The sequence below is a fragment of the Leptonotus elevatus genome, chromosome 4 (assembly GCF_054856555.1).
Source record: "Leptonotus elevatus isolate MCC_2025b chromosome 4, RoL_Lele_1.0, whole genome shotgun sequence".
Taxonomy (NCBI): domain Eukaryota; kingdom Metazoa; phylum Chordata; class Actinopteri; order Syngnathiformes; family Syngnathidae; genus Leptonotus; species Leptonotus elevatus.
Window position 1 is genome coordinate 1,817,581 of NC_141242.1, and position 21,670 is coordinate 1,839,250.

At 44.3% G+C, this 21,670-nt stretch overlaps 1 protein-coding gene across 2 annotated transcripts; it reads left to right on the forward strand.

Annotated features, from left to right (window-relative positions):
- Positions 1-318: 318 nt before the first annotated feature.
- Positions 319-21,130, forward strand: LOC147174963 (transmembrane and coiled-coil domain protein 3-like). 2 transcript variants are annotated; one of them, XM_086074182.1, is made up of 4 exons: positions 319-511; positions 13,306-14,267; positions 14,357-14,492; positions 15,821-21,130. In XM_086074182.1, exons 1-4 carry the CDS (start codon positions 446-448, stop codon positions 16,121-16,123), a joined length of 1,467 nt encoding a protein of 488 aa, XP_085930308.1. In that variant the 5' UTR covers positions 319-445; the 3' UTR covers positions 16,124-21,130. The 2 variants fall into 2 exon arrangements, with proteins under 2 accessions (XP_085930308.1, XP_085930309.1); XM_086074183.1 differs by lacking the exon at positions 319-511 and adding an exon at positions 638-715.
- The last annotated feature ends 540 nt before the right edge of the window (positions 21,131-21,670 follow it).

Below are 21,670 nucleotides of genomic sequence, written 5' to 3' on the forward strand. Positions count from 1 at the left end.
AAACCTACGACCTCTCCGCTGCGAGACACGATCCAAGCTCACCTCGAGTCCACCAAAAATAGTCATTACTCACTTCCTATACATTTGCGGTCACGGCTACCAAAAGTCTTTTTCCTGTTCCGCCATGAACGCTTCTTACGCTTGATAAGCAGACAAACAAGTTAGCGTCTCGCGATGAGCAACACGCTTGAGAATGTAAATCGTGTCGAAAGAGATCGGGCACGCGCAGGCGCGGCGCGGGCGCGCGCACAAAGGCGGGGTTTGTTTCACACACATTCACCGTACGTGCAAGAGAGTTGCCAGAATGCGTGTTCAACACACAAGCAGACACACGCACACGCACGCACACACAAGACTCAAAGCGAGAGTCGGGGTGCGACCGCACAAACATGGTCGCCACAAATTGTAAATTCATATTAATTTGGCGGCCATTTGCGGGATTGTAATGCCCAGCGCCAGCGTGTCCGTGCGGAGTTTATCCGAAGTGGAGAAACACCTCAGTAGCCGGATGGTGAGTTGATTTGGTTGTTGTTGTTGTCGTCTGGCGTGTGCTGTCAAGTCATTTGTGACACTTTATGTCATCATTTGTTTTGTTTTTTTATGTGCGAAAACGTAACAAACGAGCGACAACAGGCGCGAAGCGCGCCGCGTTCACGTTCGAGTCCAAAACGTCGGAAAACAGCAATTTTTTGAGATCATGCGCCAAGCAAGCGGAGTGAGTTACTCAACTTTGTTCAATAAGATCGGCATCGCATTCCCGAACTGGAGGTTCGGGCAATTGAGTAGAGGGAAAAGAGTCGAGATAGGGAACATTTTGGGGGGTTTTCAAGGGTTTCTTAGTTTGCTGTGACGTCATGTCAAATTGGCTCACAAAGGGATCATTCGTGTTAAATGGCAACATCAGCTTCTTTGTTACAAGATAAAGTTGATCAATGTTGAGAAATGAAGTAACAATTCAAAAAATGTAAACGGATGGATTTGAATTAGTCAAATTTCTTCCCACATTTGGGGATGCCCTCAAGGAAAAAGAATATCTTATTTTTTTTTTGTAATTTTGAGCATTTAAGTTTGAATGTTTTGAGAATTAGTGAATTAGAGGTGAACATTTAAATATATATACCCCATTTATTGAAAGTAGTTTTGGTTTGGTGTGCAAAATGGGGAATCTTACACACAAAAAAGCTCCAAATGTTGTTTAGTTGAACTTTGACTTTTTGTTGTGTATTTACAAATAGAACACACAAACTAAAAGAGAATGTTTGTTTATATATGGTGCACTTATTGTTTTGTAATATTTGTACGTTTCAACCTTTCCAAAGATAAATCTTAACTCGAGAATGAAGTTATGTGTTATCTACAGAATAAGTGGAATTGTTGTAATGTCGAATGTGAGGCCTGAAGTTGGAACGGTTTGAATTGGTCAAGAAATGTGGAAGGAGGAGGTTAATGTGTCAAATATCTCAGTTTGGGAATTTCATTGGGAAAATGTGGGCAAACGGACATTTTTGAATGGGAAGAATGTCTTGACTTTTGTGAATATTTGGAAGTTTGAACCGTGTCAATACGTGGAACGTCTGAAGTTTTGAATCAGCATTTTTTTTTTGTGGGCAAGCTATGACTTTTTTGGGATGTGAAGAGTCCTGAATTTTGTGAATATTTGGACACATGAATAGTTTGTAGTGGATGAGAAATGGCTGCATATGTTGAGAAATTATTAAAAGGATGAGGTAAATGTATATCCTATCTAAACGTATGACTTTATTGTCAAAATGTTGACTTGTGGGAAAACTGTGAATTTTTTTCACGCCCAGAATTGCAGTGAGGGCGAAATCTCACGTAGCGATGATAAGGAAACAAAAATATTAGAAACAGCTGTCAAGTGTGATGCAGTGCAGGTCCGCCCCACTGTACAGAACAAGTGTATGGATTCCAGATGGCGGGTTTTTTCTCTCTCCTGGCTTTCTCTTTAAAAAACTAAACAAGATCAAACATCAAGTTAAACAATTTGTGTTTGTTGCCGTTTGTCTCTCAAATGATACATTTTGCTGCATTTGCCTTGATTCCATGAGTTTCCCCCCCGAGATGTTGTTCCTTCCCCAAAAACAAAATTGTGCGGCACAAATGACCAAACGAGTTCCCCTTTTCGAGGTCCATCTGCCCCCCCCCCATCGTCCGTCCGTCCGTCCGTCCGTCTTGTCTCCCAGAGGCTCATTTGCCCTCTTGTGCCTCTTCGTCGCGGTGCCGACGTCGCACAAATGACAATAAATAGAACGCTCTTCTTATTAAAAGCGTGTCATCAGCAACTTTTGTTTACGCCGCAGTCATCAGCTGTGTTGGCTTCCCGGTGTTAATCGTGGACGACGCGTTCCAGAAGCAAACCGCGCACAAGGTGGAAAGAAAAAAAAAACAACGAATCTGTGATAGTTTTACCACACGCATAAAACGGTTAAAAAATGACAAAAACGCAATTTTGAAAGTATTCTCGAGTAGGTCTGTTACGATCGAATCATTTTAGAATTGATTATCCTGTCGATCGAGTCGTCAGTTTTTACGGCAAGACAGTTTTATGTAGTAACAGAGCGTAACTCGGTGTGCTTCACAAAAAAAAGCAACATTTAAAGTCAAAGGAGAGAAAAAAAAAATACTAAAAGAAGGTTCACTGGCATTAAAAAAACATTTACAAATCACAAAACGAGTTAGACATTTAAAAATGCTTAAAGGCTTTAATCACAGGTAGAATAAAAGCATTTTTAAGCTGGATTAAAAAGCATTTGCATTTGGGGCTGACTTCACGTTTGTTGGCAGCTTATTCCATTTGCGTGCAGCATAACTGCTAAACGCGGTTTCACCATGTTTACTTTGAACTCTGGGATCCGCTAATTGACCCGAGTCTTCAGGCCTTAGAACCCTGCCGGGTTTAAAGTCGATGAACAATCCCTTGATGTATTAGCATTAGCATCAAGCGTTAGCGTTGATTTCCGCCAAAGCTTCGGAGCAAAAAATGGAGTTTTTCACTCAAAGTTGAATTTTGCTATTAAAATGATTTGTTTGTGTAAAGCGCTAGTGCACAACTTTATATGTGATTTCCTGTTTCAACAGTTTGTGCTCGTGTGCTATTTTGGCTAGCATGCTAGCTAGTTTTGTTGATGAGCCTCGTGCGAAGGTGTTGTTTGTGTTGCGCAATGTAACTACTCGCACATTTTCAAAGGTGGCAAAAATCGAGATCCGGAAAAGTAAAAACCCTGCCACGGTTTGGCTTTAGCCCCCGGTGCTAGCCAGCGAGCTCTTTAGCTAGCTCCTCGGGTGCTCGTTTACATGCTAGGGAGCTCGCTAGCTAGCACCAGGGGCTAAAACCAAACTCCCTGCCACAGTTTGGCTTTATGCTAGCTATCTAGCTCCCATGATGCTCGTTTACCTGCGAGGGAGCTAGCTAGCTAGCTAGCACCAGTGGCTAAAGCCAAACCGTGGCAGGGTTTTTTTACTTTCTGGACCTGGTTTTGCCACCTCTGTTAATTTTTCTATGTAACATTATTGCGTAATTGTGTACATGCTAGAATCACTTAACGCTAGAAGTCAAGTCCAGTTTATTTATATGGCCCTAAAGTAAATCCTCCTCAATAGTCGAAGCGAACTTGTTGCTGCCCTGCTTGCAAATGTTGAATTGGTTCTGATTTTCATGGTTTTGCCAGCAGCTGTTGAGCGGAGACTCCCCGCTGCCGTTTGCCGGCGGGCGACAAGCGGTCCGAGGGAATTGCAAAAAGCGTGACGGTCGAGCTTCCTCTGCTGGAAAGGCGACGGTTTGTTGCATCTTGGCGGGCGAGCGAGCGAGCGAGCGAGCGAGCGCCGGCCCGGATGCTCCCCCAGCTCTGCAGTTTTGATCCGCTTTATTCAAATGAGTGCAAATGCCGCTGCTTGTGGAGATTTCTATGGAAATATGCCGGGGGGGGGGGTGGATGGGGGGGCTTCATACCAGGAAAACCTCATACCAGAAAAACCTCCATCCAGCCATTTTTGCCATTTTTGTCGATCCCAGCTGTCTTCGGGAGACAGTCGACTTGCTGGTCAGCCATTGTAAACGGGTGCAAATGAATGTTTTGAACGTATGTGTACATGCGTGTGCCTTTTAAGAGGCGGAGCCTGAGGGTGCTGCAGGATGCCTGCAAGCTTGCGTTGTGAGTGTGAGCCGTGGCCAACAGCGGCTTCAGCGTGATTCTCCCAACGTTGAATTAAAGGGCTGGAATGTGCATTGGCAATTGGGGCCATTCTTTTCCTACTTCCTAATTTGACGTTGATCAGCTGTGAGCAGGGGTGGCAAATCCGGGTCCAGAAAGTAAAATCCCTGCCACAGTTTGACTTTAGCCCCAGGTGCTAGCTAGCTAGCTAGCTAGCTAACTAGCTCCCTAGCAGGCAAACGAGCACCGTGGGATCTAGCTAGGGTGCTAGCTCGCTAGCTAGCTAGCACCTGGGGCTAAAGTCAAACTGTGGCAGGGATTTTACTTTCTGGACCCGGATTTGCCACCTCTGGCTGTGAGCGTGTTCAGTCGATCAAAAATGTACGCGGCAACAGGCAATCAAAGTCGACCATTTCCTGGATTTGTCTATTGTTGTGTTTTTTATAACGTTGTCCGTCACACGGCTGTTGTGTTTTCTAAACCAGCGGGCCGCCAGGTTTTTCTTGATGTTCAAAGGGCGCCTGGACGACTTTTTTTTTTTTTTTTTTTTTTGGCCGACTTGATGCAGCGTCACTTAATTTCCCACACTTGTGCAAAGATGACGTATGCGCGAACGGGCATCAGATGTTTTACCCGATTACAGCGGTGAGAAGCCGCACTTCCTCATCTTGGCTGCCCGCATTCACAAGGTGGATCGACCGCTTTTGTTTTGGTGCTTCCTGCCAATGTGGGAACCACAAACAAGCGCGTTTAAGCGCACATTCCGTGCGTGCGCGCTTGCCAGCGGGCGGCACTTTCGCGTCATTCCACTTGAGCGCGCTGATGCTCATTTGCGTTCTTTCATGTGCGGCGCTGGAATCGTTCGTGCCTCTCATTGATCGCCAGCGATCCGAGACCGACTTTAAATGCAAACACGATAATGCTGTTAACGGATGTTTGTCGGTGCGACACCGCAGAGCGGCGGTTCGTGCACTTGTTGCCCGGACTTTGACCGCTGACGTCATCATACCAGCGCTATCATGTCACAAATGATACAGCGCTCCACAATCGATATGCCAAAAAACAATTGAACGAGAATACGTCATCGTTCGGCACACACTCGGTGTTGACAACGAGGCGCTCGAAAGCGGCCGCGCCAGTGCAAAGCTCCTACACACATACTGACTGTAAAGTTAGCCTTTAAAAAAAAAATAAAAATAAAAAATTCAATAAATCAAAACTCCTCCCACATCTTTGGTATTCCAACTTTTCTCCACATGATGTTGCAAGTAATCACGCTTTGACAACGAGGCACTCTAAAGCGGCTATCCAAAGGGAAGATGTATTTGCGGGTTATCAGAGTTAGCTAGCTAACTAAATGTTGCAATTGCGCTAGATAACCATTTCATTTAAGTTAAACGCCATTTTAGCAAATAAATAAATAAATAATAAAAACTAATTGTGAAAAACAATGCAATATCTCGGATAGTGATCAGCTGTGAACAGCATTTTTTATGCATTCAGTAATTGTTTTTCTTCTTTCTTTTTTTCTTCTTTCTTTTTTTATTTTTCCTCCTTTTTCTTTCATTATTCATTCTTTTTTTTCCTTTTCCTTTTTTTGCATTCAGTAACTGTAATAAAAAGTCCCATTGCTCGTGAAGATGAAGTTCCATTGGGCCAACTGAGGCAGATTAGATGATCTTGGCAACACAGAGAAATCTGAAATCTGATTGGACCAAAAAGAGGAAGTGGTGCCCAGAGAATGATGTGGGACCTTCATAACTGGGTCATGGTGTTGGTGGACAGACGCCGAGTGTTATTTGGGCCAGCGTGGAGGCACTGGGGGTTAGGGGGGGGGGGCCTTGCACAGGGATGAGGTGAGGGGGTGCCCCCACTTGCCCCCCCCCCAGCCTCATGGTGGACATAAGTTGTTTGTTTTTGAGAACCGACTGTCACAGGTGGACGAAAAATGTTACGCAATACTAAATAGAAGCTTTCAAATTTATTTTTTAATTATTTGTGCTGTTGTGGAGCTAAAGGATCTCCTGGGCCCGGTCTCCAACTCTGAAATTCTCCTTATTGCTGTTGTAGGTCAAAGGTCAAAGGCAGTGTGCAGGCTCACGCCGCAAGCGCCGATGAACTCGGACAGATACGAGTGAGCTTAAAATAGACGAAAGTCCGTGGCGTCGTCTGATGATCGATCGCCGTTGGCGCAAGCTTTGAGTGGGAGACGTACCCGGACTATTGGGTGGGTGGGGGTGGATGGGGGGCGCGGGGGAGGGGGGGGGGGGTCCTGATGCCTTTTTGTAGTCCAAACAAAGCAAGAAGAATCATATGTGCCGCTCTCATGACTCTATAAATGCTAAATGAGGGCTTTACAGCATATGCGCTACTATGAAATCCATTTTCTGAGAAGGAAAAAAAAAAAGCCCAGCGTGTTTTTAAATGAATGATCCTCTTTTCTACTACTCGGGCCTGGCTGAGTTGAATTTGAGTGCCTGCGGCTGAAGCCGCCCGGCTAAAGGAATTAGCCGCACCGAGAGGGAAAACAATGTCCTCTCGTATCTCTGCCGAGGAACTGGCCTACTTTTCATTTTTGTTTGATGAGGTATGGCGAGGAGGTCTGGGGGGGGGCTGCGGGTGAGGGCAGAGGATTAAGAGGGGTTTTTTTTGGGGGGGGGGGGTCGATGCAAACGGAGGACAGGAAGCAGATGGCAGCGGGGAGCCTGGCGGTTTTCATTTCAAAAACGGACAGCAGCAGGCTGAGATGTTTTGGTCAACAAGTGTTCCTCCAAGTCAGAAAAACTGGGTCAAGGTCCAAAACAGATAATGGACAACTTCGACGGAACGGGATTGATGTAAACAAATCTGCACTTCAGCGGGACCGGGACTTATTAGCGGTTCAAGAAAGTTTTGCAGAGGCTAATTCTAGCTCCGAATGACAGTCTGGGCCACGCCCTCTTGGAGGAAACTCATTTCAGTCTGCAAACTCATTCTGGTCTCTTGTACCTGATCTTGTTCTTTCTTGTTGTTTCTTTCTCTTTTAATACCAAAACCTAAAACACAGAAGCTCAGGCTTCCGTCTCCCCAACCACTTCGTCCAGTTTTTTTCCAAAGAATCCAGAGATGTTCCAAGGCCAGCCAGAAGACGGCCTCTCCAATGTGTCCAGGGTCTGCCCAGGGCCTCCTCCTGGTGGGCCGTGCCCAGAAAACCTCAGCATAGAGGCATCCTAAACAGATGCCCACGCCACCTCATCGGGCTTCTCTCGCTCTACTCTGGAGCCCCTCCAAGATCGCCAACCTACTCACCTTACCTCTAAGAATGGAGGTCCGGGACACCTCACGGAGGAGGAAACTCATTTCAGTTTGCAAACTCATTCTGGTCTCTTGTACCTGATCTTGTTTCTTTCTTGTTGTTTCTTTCTCTTTTAATACCAAAAGCTCCGGCTTCCGTCTCCCCAACCACTTCGTCCAGTTTTTTCTAAAGAATCCAGAGATGTTCCAAGGCCAGCCAGAAGACGGCCTCTCCAATGTGTCCAGGGTCTGTCCAGGGCCTCCTCCTGGTGGGCCGTGCCCAGAACACCTCAGCGTAGAGGCATCCTAAACAGATGCCCACGCCACCTCATCTGGCTTCTCTCGCTCTACTCTGGAGCCCCTCCAAGATCGCCAACCTACTCACCTTACCTCTAAGAACGGAGGAAACTCGTTTTGGTCCCTTGTATCTGCGATCTTGTTCTTTGGGTCACGACCCAAAGAATCATAACCATAGTTGAGAGTGAGAACTGCGGGGACGGAGGCTCGGCTCCTTCTTGACCACGACAGACCAAAGCACTGCAGACGCTCACCAGTCCACCTGCCAGATCTTTTGTGACCCCCAAATATTTGAACCCCTCAATCAGGATCTCATCCCCCCTCTGAAGAGGGCACCGCCCATTTTTCAACTGAGGACCACGGCCTCATATTTAGAGGTCCAGATGCGTCACACTTTTGGCTGCCAACGGCGCCGGTGAAAGTTTTTGTGTTTTTTGTGCGATGAATCCAAAAGAGCCTGCGGTCAAGTTTGGGAAATGCTGCCCTCCAAACAGAAACCGAAGGGGACATTTCCATCTCATTCACTTTAGGCATTAAGGTTCGAATTTGCAATTCCAATTGCGTGTTTACTCGCTCATGACTTTGCACTCGCCAAACTTGTTGCGAGCAAAGAACGCAGCAAATAATCTGGTTTCGAACCACAACGCTCGCACTGTTGCCATCACTTTTGACGTCATCTTTATCCGGCACATCGTTTCGGCCGAGGCGGAGAAGCACGCGTGCCTTCGGGAGATTTCAGCCTCCGTCACCTTTTTTTCCTTCTCTGTGCTGCGTTCTTGTCCTTGCGCAACACACAAGGCTCTTTCTCTCGGCCGGCGCGCAGGAAAAAAAAAGGGCCCACTTTGTCACCATCCGTCCTCCGTCCGCAGCTAAGCCGCCTCATGTGCGCTGACATCATCGAGACGGAGCCGCCTCCCCCTTTGCTGCCTGCGGGCGTTCGCGTCCTTCCCGTCCAACCTGTTTGCTCACATGAGGAGCCTGCGGGGCTTACCTTTTAAAACAACCCACCAAGCGCAAATAAAGGCAATCCTGTTGACAACAGTTTGTGAAAGGCGGAAAAAAAAAAAAAAAAAAAAAAAAAAGATCAGCACCAAATAACTTGAGGGCGTTTTTCATTGTGTTACCAAAAGTACCAACAGAGCTGCAACATTTCGGGGGAACCACAATTTCTGGTTCAGCGATCTCCGCCGTCCTGTTTTTGGTCCCGAGTCCTTTTGGAGCCGTTCCAACGGGCGACTAAATGCACAAGACGGTACCCAAAGAGTCGAGGGTGGTCCGACATGAAGTGGCTGGGTATGCAAACTACTGCTACTGTAAATTGTACATCTTCTCCACTGAGACACCGACTGTGTTTGGGGACGAGACCAAATGAAGGGATCATTTTTTGGCATAGCAGCAGTTTGGTTCGGTACCTAAAGTTGCGAAAGGTAAAACATGACTAACCTAACCTCCAAAATTTCAATCTGGGATTTGCTCAGGAAAGGCGGGACATTCTGTACGATACTTCGAGCTAATTGGACGAGGCGGCAACGGATGAAAACAACGTCGTCTTTGGTGTCTTGTCTTAGGAAGGAGAAGAAAAAGCACGAACGTCTTGACCAGATAAAAATGCACGAAGCGCCGCTTTTCAACATTCAACAAAGAAAACGGCGTGTGATTCTGCAACGACGTTCGTCGTCCATGTTAGGTTCGTTTGTTTCCCTCGGTGTCGGCGCTTCCTGGTTTCGTCGCAGCTGCATATCCCCGCCCCCCCCCCCCCCCCCCCAACACAATGTCGCTCTGTGATTGGTCGGAACCACCAGTGGAAATGAACGGGCTCGTCGCAAGATGTTTTCTCGGGAGTTTGCGAACTCACAAATACCGCGAGAATTCATCTTTTTCTTATGATAATGTAAACATTTTGGTGCCTAAATATACACTCTAAAAACAGTTGGGTCACAAATGGACCGATCCATTTGACCCAACTTTGAGTCAAGAAGTGTGTAAAACATTGTAAATATTGGTCAAAAGGGTAAAAAAAAAAAAAAAAAAAAGTGTGGGGGGGGTGATTTTGTATTAAACAACCCAGACAGTTGGGTCAAATTGACCCATACAGTGGAATGGTCCATTTTTGATCTATAATTGGGTGTTACTGTTTTTAGAGTGTAGGATTTTTAAAATAGTTTAGCTCCTCCTACACATCTTAAAAACCCTGAAATTAATTAACTTATTCCTTAATACTTGTTGTCACGAGCTTTCTGTCAAGCGTGACTATTTTTATCACTTTTTGGAAATGAAGAGAAGAAAAAAAAAAAAAGAATTGATATTGTACACTCTAAAAACAGTTGGGTCAAAAGTAACCCAATTATGGATCAAAAATGGACTGATCCACTTTATGGATCAATTAGACCCAACTTTTTGGGTTGTTTTATACAAAATGACCCCATTTTTGGACCCAAGTAAAGGATCTAAATAATATTTACGAGTTGTTTGACACTAAAAGACACATTTCTTAACTTCAAAGTTGAGTCAACGAGACCCAAGTCGAGGATCGGTCCGTTTTTGACCCACGCGTATTAGCATAGTTGTGGACAACAATTGCAATAAATGACATTTTTCATTGCCACGGGAGAAAACAAGTGAAACAAAATCTTAAGAAGTGGGGGCGGGGTTTGCTAATAAGCAAAGGTTTCCTTAAATAATAAGGGATATTATACCCCCCCCCCCCCCCCCGAAACATCACAAACGACTGCTACTTAACGCGCACAGCGTGGCAACACATTCAAGCAATATTTCCTGGCATGCGTTCTCTCTCTTCTCGGTGGGAACAATATCTTACGAGTTGGGGACCTTCTCTGCCAATTGTTGCTGAAACTGAAGCTATATCTCTTCCGGCAGACGTCAGCGCTGCCTGGCACGTGTTGGCGCATGTTGGCGCGTCAATTTCAACTTTTGGGTCCAAAAATGGGGTCACCATTTTTGGACCCAAGTAAAGGATCTAACCAATATTTATGAGTTGTTTGACACTAAAAGACACATTTCTTAACTCAAAGTTGGGTCAACGAGACCCAAGTAGAGGAGAATTCATCTTTCAGGGCAAGGTTACTAAATGACGTCATCTGTGTGTTGCCGCCAATCGGGAACCGAACGCAGCAACGTACATCGTTGCGGGGGTCAGAAGCGGCGCACATTTGAATGTCAACGAAATGTTTTTTTTTTTGCTTTTGTTGCATGTGAGCAGGTTCCGCCGCTGCCGTCCGTCTCGCGAGGCCGCCGGCGTGCTGCAGTCACGCGCGCGCGAGTGCGCGGGTTTGCGGGCGCCACTCGAGACGTCATTGAAATGTCACGTGTCGCTACAGAAAGGACCGAGCGCTTAAAAGTCTGAGCCAGTCGCTGGCCGTCGGTGCGTTCCTATTTCCGTTGCAAATAGCACACTTGTTTGAGGATTGCGGCGGCTTTGCGAGCCCCCCCCCCCCCCCCCCCCCCCGCGGGGTGCTTCTTGTACAACACGAGATCGGATTATTATTGCAGACGTGGCAAAAAAGTACCCGCGCTTCACCGCAAGTGGCAAAGACCGCTATTGAGAAGTCGCACGCACGCACGCACGCACGCACATACACATACTCACCCCCACACACACACAAAATAAATAAATAAATATATATATATATATATATATATATATATAAAAAAAAAAGAGCAATGATGATGACATTTCCGAATGAACAATACTGAGCTCTAGAAGGAAAAAAAAAAAAGAAAAAAAAAGAGAAGTCGGTCCTATTCGGCCGGCTGAACCGAATTCAATTCACTCTGCTGCTTTTCTTAACTTCCTCTTCACTTTTTCTGCTATTGTCAAGTCAGACGCGCGTTCGCAGGATTCGACCTCGGTCGGGTTTCGCTTCCTCAGTCTGTGCGCGACTTATTTATTAACTCGTGCTTGCTTTGCGGGACAAACGAAAGAGATTTCACAAGCGCCGTTGATTGACACGATGGCTGACCTACTTTTTAGACGCGCACGCTCCAATTGTTTGCGCATTCATTAATAGCCATTAGCTCACATTTGTCACCCGCGTGGCGTATTATCAGCAAACGGGATTTGATCCTCAGCCAGACAGATGCGTTCAATAAGAGCATTGCATTCTCAGCCAGATGGTCGGCAGGGCAGCAGATTTTCGGTTTAGGTGAACGGTATGAGATTTTTTCTAATAGGTTTTCTGGTGAGCTAACAAATACACGCACGCACGCACGCACACACAAAAAATAAATAAATAAATAAAAATAAAAGAGCAATGATGATGACATTTCCGAATGAACAATACTGAGCTCTTAGAAAAAAAGAAAAAGAAAAAAAAAAGATTTTTGTCATCAAAAACACTTGTTCAATCTTAATTTTGTTGTAAAATAAATAGGGCTGTCACTATCGAATCTTTTTCAAATCAATTATTACACTCCACAATTACAAAATTTGTATAATGGTAAAAAAAGATATAAAATAAATATTAATACAAATTTTTGTTTAAATTTATACATCTGCACTTTTTTTTTTTACATTTTAAAATAACTAATTTCATAAATTTTGTCTGGTCCAAAAGTAACATTTTAAGTTGAACTTTTAAGAATTTGATTTGTCTCAACATTTTTACGTCTCAACATTTTCTTGTTTCATACCCCAAAAATAAATGACCAGCCTAATCGTGATTTCAATTATTACCAAAATAATCGTGATGAATATTTTCTTCATAATCGAGCAGCCCTAAATTATCCTATTAATTATTCCATTGCGTAATCAACCCCCCGGTTTTTATCTTTTTGTGTTAATCCACTAAGATTGGAAGTAAACTGAATTGATTAACAATTTTATTATCTTCTATACATATGCGTTATCAAGCACCAACAAAATTAAGCAATCGCGATTAGCATTAGCGCGCTAGCGATGACCACTTAAGGTAAATAAACACTTAACGCACACACACATCATTATATCAAAGTCCCAGACGATGCGTCAACATTATTCAATGCGTAATCAAGGTTAGAGCTAGCTGCTAGCTACATGAGGTCAATAACTATTAAATTCCAGTTCCTGTCTTCTTCTGGGCATGTTTAGTGGATGACTGCCCTCTACTGGTTAAGTGATGAACACCTAAAATCGAGTGGCAGGTTATATTTTGGATTAATAATTACAGCCCAAGTGCTTTTTATGATGTTCAGAACTTTTTCCTTTTGTTCTGGGGAAGCTCATTGTGCTCTATTGTCGTGAATAAAAACCCACTAAGTAGTAATACTAAGTCAGTGGCGGGTTTTATTTATTATTTTTTATTTATTATTCGGCCACTAGATGGCGGACTAACAGAAGAAATAAAGATCAGATCACAGCCACCATTGAATACTGCGTGTGTCTCAAAAATAAAAAATAAAAATGCGACGATAAAACATGGACGGCCACAACATGGTTCTGGCGGAGGTTCGAGGTCAACATTTTTTTAGTTGACCTATTTTTAAAGTCGACTTTTTTCCCTCAGCCCTAAAAATAAAGTTGCGGCACTAAAAATTCCCAGTTGATGATGAATTTCTGACGTTGCAGGACCGGAGTACCGAGGGCAGCTTTCTCAGCCTGCCGGCGGCCATGCGTCGAGGTTCCTCGGAGAACAACCTGGACCTGGACCGGAGCGATGCGGTTCCGTCCCCGTCCCCGTCCTTGGAGGTCCAGCACAGCCGCTCCTGCCTGGACAACCTCCAGCAGAAGATCCTGAAAGTGACGGAGCAGCTGAAGATCGAGCAGACGGCGCGGGACGACAACGTGGCCGAGTACCTGAAGCTGGTGAACAGCGCCGACAAGCAGCAGGTGGGCCGCATCAAGCAGGTCTTTGAGAAGAAGAACCAGAAGTCGGCGCAAAACATCGCCCAAATGCAGAAGAAGCTGGAGCAATATCACCGCAAGATCAAGGACGGCGAACTTCACAACCCGGCGCCGGCGCCGCCGTCCAGCGGCAGGCACAGCACCATACCCAGGGAGTCCCGCCGGGAGCTGCTGAGGGACATGACGGGCAGCGGCCGGCACCCGACCATGGACAAGATCAAGACCATCGGACCCGGCGTGTCCCTCTCGCCCCCTTTCTTCTTCAGCAAACCCCGAGAGTTCGCCAACCTCATCCGGAACAAGTTTGGCAGCGCCGACAACATCGCCAACATGAAGACCTCCATGGACGCGTCCGCGCCGCTGCCCGATGAGGCGGCGGCGGCGGCGGCAAAGGCGCTGAGCAGCAGCACCTCGCTGGAGGGCAAACCCAAGTACCCCAGCGACGACGAGTGCTCCTCGGGCAGCGCCTCCAACTCGGCGGACAGCAACGGGCTGGCGGCGGGCGCGCAGGGACGCGGCCGGCCGGCGGAGGCCGACGCCCATGGCGGACTGGCGGCCGGCCTGGAGGAGGCCAGAGTCATTAAAGACGCGCAGAACCAGCTGGAGGAGGACATGGAGGCGATCAAGGCCCAGTTCAAGAGCGAGTTGAGCGTCATCGGCCAAACGCTGCAGGAGGAGCGATACAGGTCGCGTTTTGCCTCGCCGGTAAAACGTTTAAGGACGCTAACGTCTCGACGCGTCCCCTTTTAAACGAAGCATCCCGCTGACGTTTCAGGTTTGCGCGTTTGGAGGACCAACTGAACGACCTGACGGAGCTTCACCAGCACGAGATGACGGACCTGAAGCAAGAACTTGCCAGCATCGAGGAGCGCGTGGCCTACCAGGCGCACGAGCGAGCCCGCGACATTCAGGTAACGTCGGCCGTCGTGCGTTGCGGTCTGGGGGTCGCTCGGGGGAACTTCATCGAGAAGGTCCAAGAGACTCGGTTCCGGCTACCATCCCCTTTAATACGTCAGCCGGAACCCCGGAAATGAATATGAATTCTTTGTCGAGTGACGCGTGCGCGTGGGGGATTTCCGTGCTGTTTCAACACCGCCACCTGGTGGTCGGGAGGGACCAAATAGAACTACCACTAACTAACGTCTGAGCGCGCGCACGTCGCTAGCTTCCATTCCGCTTTTCGCCAAAGGGGTCGCAAATATGCAAAAACTCGGTAACATGCGTTAACATGCCCTTTAAATAAATACAAATACAAAACCACCACCAACACATATTTAACTTTGCCTAATGAATGCACTGCGTTGTTATTTAAAAAAATAAATAATAATATTTATTGATGTACGGTGTTCTGTAAGATCTCAAAAGGCACGTCCCAAATGTTTTTATTTTAATGGCAGGATCAAGTATTGTTAAACCGCAAAATGTTCTGCCCCCAATTCATATTTGTTGGAAGCATTAATGGACCCCAAAAAGTTATTTTAGTCAAATACCGTAATAGGCAATCTGCCTCAAGAATCACTATTGTTTAGGTCCTAGTCATAACTACGTTGAATAAAATAAAATTAAATACATTTTTGCTGGTGAATTTTGACCTTTGGCCTTTTAGCATTTTCTAAAAAATTGCCAAATAGGCGAGTGGTCGTCGTTGTATGGAGGACCAAAACTGGCAACATTTTAAATACGGGACGAAATAAATAAAAGTGAAAACAAAAACAGATAATTCCAATATTAAATACATAAATAATAATAAAATAAATATATAAAATATATATTTTTAAAACCCTTAAAAAAAATTTAAAAAAAATTAAATAAGAAAAACAAAAAATATATATATATATATATATCAATATTGGCAACAACGGAGCCCAACCCAAGACCCGCCACCTCATTTGAATAACATTTCGACCTGACAGAGCGTCTGAAGCATGATTTGAGCGTTTTTATTTATTGATTGATATTTATTTCTATTTAAATATATATTTTTGTATTTATTTCGACATTTATTTTATTATTATTTTTATATTTACTGTTATTATATTTAGCTATTTTTTAATCTTGTTTTTTATTTTTACTTTATTTATTCTGGGATATCTATTTTTGTTGTTGTTTTTATATCCATTTATATTTCGTATTTCATTTTTGAATGATATATTTTTTCTTTATTTTATCATCAACATTGTCAGTTTTTTGCTCCTCCACACCTTTGAACGTACGTTTGACTTGTGATGACGCGAACCAGGAGGCGGTGGAGTCGTGCCAGACGCGCGTGTCCAAGCTGGAGTTCCAGCAGCAGCAGCAGCAGACGGCGCAGCTGGAGAGCGGCGACGCCCGCGTGCTGCTGGGCCGCAGCATCAACATCATGCTGGCCATCATCACCGTCATCCTGGTGTGCGTCTCCACCGCCGCGAAGTTCGCCGCGCCGCTCATGAGGAGCCGCCAGCACGTGGTGGCCACTTTGCTGGCCGTCGCCTTCCTCACCGTCTTCTGGAAGAACTGGGAACGCTTGCAGTTTGCCATCGACGGGCTGCTGGTGCCCGCGTAACCGCGGCGACCACGGGCGGGTCAGCCGGCCGGCAGGTGATTGGTTGTACAGTCGTCTGCGCTCGCGTTGTTGGACTCGGACTGAAATGAAGTGATTGTGTCGACCTAACCATTCCACTTAACCTCGATAGTTCTATTTATAGATTGGTAAGACAGTGAAGCACCTGCTTATTTTTGCGCGAGGGGCGGGGTCACGCTCAAGACCGACCCGCGACGGGTAAACATCGGCAAAATACACTCTAAAACAAATATTTGTATTCATTTATTCCAATTTTTGTACATAACTATGCACATTTTTGTAAGCTATCCAACTTTTGTTGGACCTTTTATGATTTATGTAAACATTTTGGTGCCTAAATATACACTCTAAAAACAGTTGGGTCACAAATGGACCGATCCATTTGACCCAACTTTGAGTCAAGAAGTGTGTAAAACATTGTAAATATTGGTCAAAAGGGTAAAAAAAACAAAAAGGGGGGGGGGTGATTTTGTATTAAACAACCCAGACAGTTGGGTCAAATTGACCCATACAGTGGAATGGTCCATTTTTGATCTATAATTGGGTTTTACTGTTTTTAGAGTGTAGGATTTTTAAAATAGTTTAGCTCCTCCTACACATCTTAAAAACCCTGAAATTAATTAACTTATTCCTTAATACCTGTTGTCGCGAGCTTTCTGTCAAGCGTGACTATTTTTTTTATCACTTTTTGGAAATGAAGAGAAGAAAAGAAAAAATAATTGATATTGTACACTCTAAAAAACAGTTGGGTCAAAAGTAACCCAATTATGGATCAAAAATGGACTGATCCACTTTATGGATCAATTAGACCCAACTTTTTGGGTTGTTTTATACAATATGACCCCATTTTTGGACCCAAGTAAAGGATCTAAATAATATTTACGAGTTGTTTGACACTAAAAGACACATTTCTTAACTTCAAAGTTGGGTCAACGAGACCCAAGTAGAGGATCGGTCCGTTTTTGGCCCACGCGTATTAGCATAGTTGTGGACAACAATCGCAATAAATGACACTTTTCATTGCCACGGGAGAAAACAAGGGAAACAAAATCTTAAGAAGTGGGGGCGGGGTTTGCTAATAAGCAGAGGTTTCCTTAAATAATAAGGGATATTATACCCCCCCCCACCCACCCAAACATCACAAACGACCGCTACTTAACGCGCACAGCGTGGCAACACATTCAAGCAATATTTCCTGGCATACGGTGGGAACAATATCTTACGAGTTGGGGACCTTCTCTGCCAATTGTTGCTGAAACTGAAGCTATATCTCTTCCGGCAGACGTCAGCGCTGCCTGGCACGTGTTGGCGCATGTTCGCGCGTCAATTTCAACTTTTGAAAGCGCCGCGTAATAAAGCAGGTGTTTACTGTGTTAAGCCAATGAAACTGAAGGACCAAAACCAGCGGAGGAGAAAAAAAAAATATATCACAATCGTGGCACTGATAAATGCAACTTTGATTTTACGTATAAATAAATAAATAAAGAAATAAAAACTATGCACGCAAGCGCAATTAGCTGACTAACACACAACCTCGAAGGAACAAACTAAGTAAAAAAATAAAAATAAAAATAAAAAAAGTGCCGCTGTGGAGGATTATTTTTTTTTCTATAACATGAAGGCATCAAGGAAGTTTTTGTCAACACTTGAAGTTCCCTATTTAAGCGTACACTCACAGGACAAAACATTAGGTACACACAAGTAGCAACAATAGCATCAAAGAGCTGCCTTTGCAAAGGTAATGTGAATAATAATAATAATAATAATAACTTCATTTATATAGCACCTTATGATCTTATGTTTGTAATCCCACCGAAATGTTGCAAACTCTGTTTCGGAAAAAAATCGAGTTCCCATCACGCAATGTTCACGTGTTGCGTGCAAAAAATAAGATTGAATTGTTGTTGTTTTTTAAGTTGACGCAAACATCTGTGCTATGCGACGATACGTTTTGTTCGCGTGACATAAAAAAACGCCGACAGTCTGCTATTGGACCATATGCCACGGAGGAGGCGGGACTTCCCACGCGCGGGTTTTCCCCCATCGACTTCGTTTCCGTTTCCGGTTGGCGACGTGCGGGGCCGCGTCCCGGTTCTTGCGCTTCCGCCGTTGTGCCCCTCGGTTGCGGGTTCCCGTCGACGGGTGCGAGGCTGCGAGTGTGCCGCGTCCGTCTGGACGTCCGAAGCATTTTAGATAGCCGAGACGCCCCCTCCCGCCGAAAGGGTGGGGGTGCGAGTGTTGGAAGTCGGAAGTCCGTGGCATCGACCCCATAACCTAATATTGTTATTATTATTATTTTTTTAAATGTCCCCAATTGTTGAAGGTCACAAATAGAGCTGCACGATATGATGACACAGTATTAATGTTCGTGTGACATAAAAACACAACCCGTACGATGCATAATCTTGTCTCGCTAACTTTGATGTGTGGGTTAGCGTTGTTGCTAACGTAGCTAACATCTGACTGTCACGTGACTTACTAAGTGTTTTTGCCTTAACGATGTGTCGAGGGATCGGATCGGGACTCGGCAAAGCTACGAGATCGGAGCAATCAATTGCACAAATCACGCCTTACCGACGATCTTGCAAAATGGAAAAGCAAAATGAATCCAACCGGCTCGACTTGACCTTTTGCACGTGACGTCACGGCCCTCATGGGCACGCCCCCTCGGGGACACCGGAACGGCGAAGGAGCCACTTTTGCCTGTATTGTAACCGTTGAATCTCATACAGCGTAACGTCCTTTCTCTCATCGATTATCTTATAAAATGGTCAAATGTCGCTTTGCGGTCGGTTGTGCAGACGTCGAGACAAAAGGAGGAAACCAAATGTTGCTTTTTAATCGCATACCTACGAATGAAGACAAAAAGACGTCGATGGAGAGCAGCAATCAACAGAAACGACTAAATGTGCAACTTTGACTGACGGGCGGCCTTTGGTTGAAGTATAATATATCATATGTAATACAAGTGATGTGGCGTTCCGCAGGGGTCAATCCTCGGTCCACAGTTGTGTCCAAAAAAAAACAACTGTGCTTTTTGGCGTTATTATCTTCGTAAAGGCGTTTTCCACACGTTGCAATACATGCGCAGGTGTACCTAATGAAGTGTCCGCTGAGTGTGATCTCTATGTAAAATTTGCACATATTTAAAGACTTAACTGCAGAGCGTTAAAAGAGCGTCACAAATAATTTTGTGTTTTTTAATCCTGTAGTACTAGTGGTTAGCACATCTGCCTCACGTGTGAGGTTCTGGGTTCGAATCCCGGCTCAGGCCTTTCTCTGTTGATCTTCCATGTATTTGTGTGGGTGTTTTGCGGGTCCCCCCCCCCGCCCCCCCACCCAAAAAAATGCTTTTTAGGTCAACTGAAATGATCCACAGGCGTTAATGTGAGTTCTTTGAGGACAAGCGCTGTAGAAGATGGATAGATATGTGTATGTTATTATTATTATTTTGTTTTTTATGTTGCTGTTGTTTTGGAGTGCAATATACACGACTCACAGACAAGTTTGTGATTTTGGCCTTTTGGGTGTCAGAAGGTCAATTTTAGCTTCATTGTGTATCTACACCCTAAAGCCAAATCTTCACAGCTTCTTCTGAAAAGTGTTTTTTTTTCTTGTCTGTCCCCGAGCACTGTTTTTTTTTTTTTTTTTTTTTTTGGGTAAGCCTTCTTGCGAGCGAGTGTGTCTGAATGTTACTTGTGAAGAGACACCGACGGTGCTGCAGAAAAGGCCGAGTTTGGGTCTGCCCTGCTGCCAGAGATCGATCAGCGCTTCAAGCGCCTGCTCAGCTCTGATAAGACCTCATTTCCTCTCTATTGGGCCAACCCCCCCCCCCAATATTCCATTACAACATACACCCTCCAAGCAGGCACACAAGCACAGTGGCTTGCTTTTTCTTGTCTTTTTGTTTATATGTGACTTATGGTGGGTGAGGGGTTATACTGTGATTCTTTGTTTTTGTTTTGAAAGCGCAATAATCAATGGTTGATGGGAGCACGTTTCAGAAGGAGTTTAGCAATAAACTGCAAAAAAAAAAAAAAAAAAAGATTGTTCGTGTACAGAGGTGGCAAAAAGTAATCACGGCCAGTATTTAAGTAGAAGTACAAAAAAAACAAAGGCTAAAGGTAAAAAAAGTTGTCAGAAAATAAGAATACTCAAAAAGTATAGCCACCTGAAAAAAGTACAGTAACCAAGTAGTTTTACTTGATTACTTACAAGTAATTAAATCCTCGGGGCTAATTTTCAGGAGTAAAAAAATAAAAAGGTGCTTAAAAAAAACCCACATGTACAGATATCAAATGTCCATAAGTATGGTTTGTACTTGATTACTTAACAGTAAAAGTACTACGAGAACTCCTTTACTCAAAGTATGGTAAAATAAAAGTACTCACTGTGAAATATACTGATGTGCAAAAGTACTAAGTCAACAGAAAAGTTAATTGCAGTAATCAAGTAATTCTTGTAGGTTGTATCCTAGTAGAAGTGCTGCTAAATAAAAGTCCTTAGGTAAAGATAAAAGTACAGACTTTGAAATGAAAGTACAGACTTTGGGATCAAAGCAAGCAATCGTTGTATTGAGTCAAAGTCATCCAGAAAAATAATTACTCGTGCTGAAAATCTACTTAAGTACAAATACTTTACTTCCCCACTACCGTCCTGTGCTGTAACTCATGTTTACTTTTTTTTTTTTTTTCTTCCAACCGTTGGTCTACCGACTGAATCTTGTGTTTTGCCTTCAAAACTACAAACAAGTTGCCCACGTTTTGATTGAGGCGTTCATTAAATACAAAATGTAACTGTCAATCAAAAGTGATGTTTTGTCAAGGGCTGCCTTGTGGATGGCATTCGATTGTGCAGGTGTACCTAATAAAGTGGCCCGCGAGTGGACAAACTTTGTTTACGTGAACCGCTCACCTCTGGTGCACTGTGACCAATCAGTTGTATTTCATGTGCCTTTTGTCTTCAATTAAAAACTTTTTAATCAGCGTACATCTTGTTTGTTTTTTTTGTGTTGTGTACTCTTCATTAGATCGTTTTTAATAGACGAATTTTGTTCAGAACAGATTACAAAATAATCCCCGGGGGAAAAAAAACACCCTAGCGGCTTTAATGACGTCACCAGCAACATGCATCTGCTCTCATGCCCACCAGAGGGCGCAAGTGTAGCAAGAATTAAGCCCACGTGTTTGTGGTGCTAAAAAAATACACGAATACGCATTATTAGTACTATTTGTATTTATTAAATACTAAACAATTCATTGATAAACAGTAGGTATGGCGATAACTGTGAAATTGGTTTGCTTGACAGCAAACGAAGATTCAAGTTTTATTCACAAGCCTCTCTTAAAAGAAGAAGAAAAATGAAGTGTAGTTCACGTTTGTGTTTATTTGGCGTCCTCAGGAGAAATTTGTCCTGGAGCCAAGTAGAGCTACACATAAATGCAAACATGCATCAAGTCAAAGCAGTTTTTATTTGCCAAGTAGTGCCAATACGGCTGTAATTAACTACATTTTATGGTTACAAAAACT

What these genes read in the sequence shown, in the direction of transcription:
- LOC147174963 (XM_086074182.1), top strand. Translation starts at nt 446, where the DNA reads ATGCCCAGCGCCAGCGTGTCCGTGCGGAGTTTATCCGAAGTGGAGAAA. An exon ending in AACACCTCAGTAGCCGGATG is followed by an intron (nt 512 to 13,305) that starts GTGAGTTGATTT and finishes CTGACGTTGCAG; the next exon opens with GACCGGAGTACCGAGGGCAG. An exon ending in CTGCAGGAGGAGCGATACAG is followed by an intron (nt 14,268 to 14,356) that starts GTCGCGTTTTGC and finishes CTGACGTTTCAG; the next exon opens with GTTTGCGCGTTTGGAGGACC.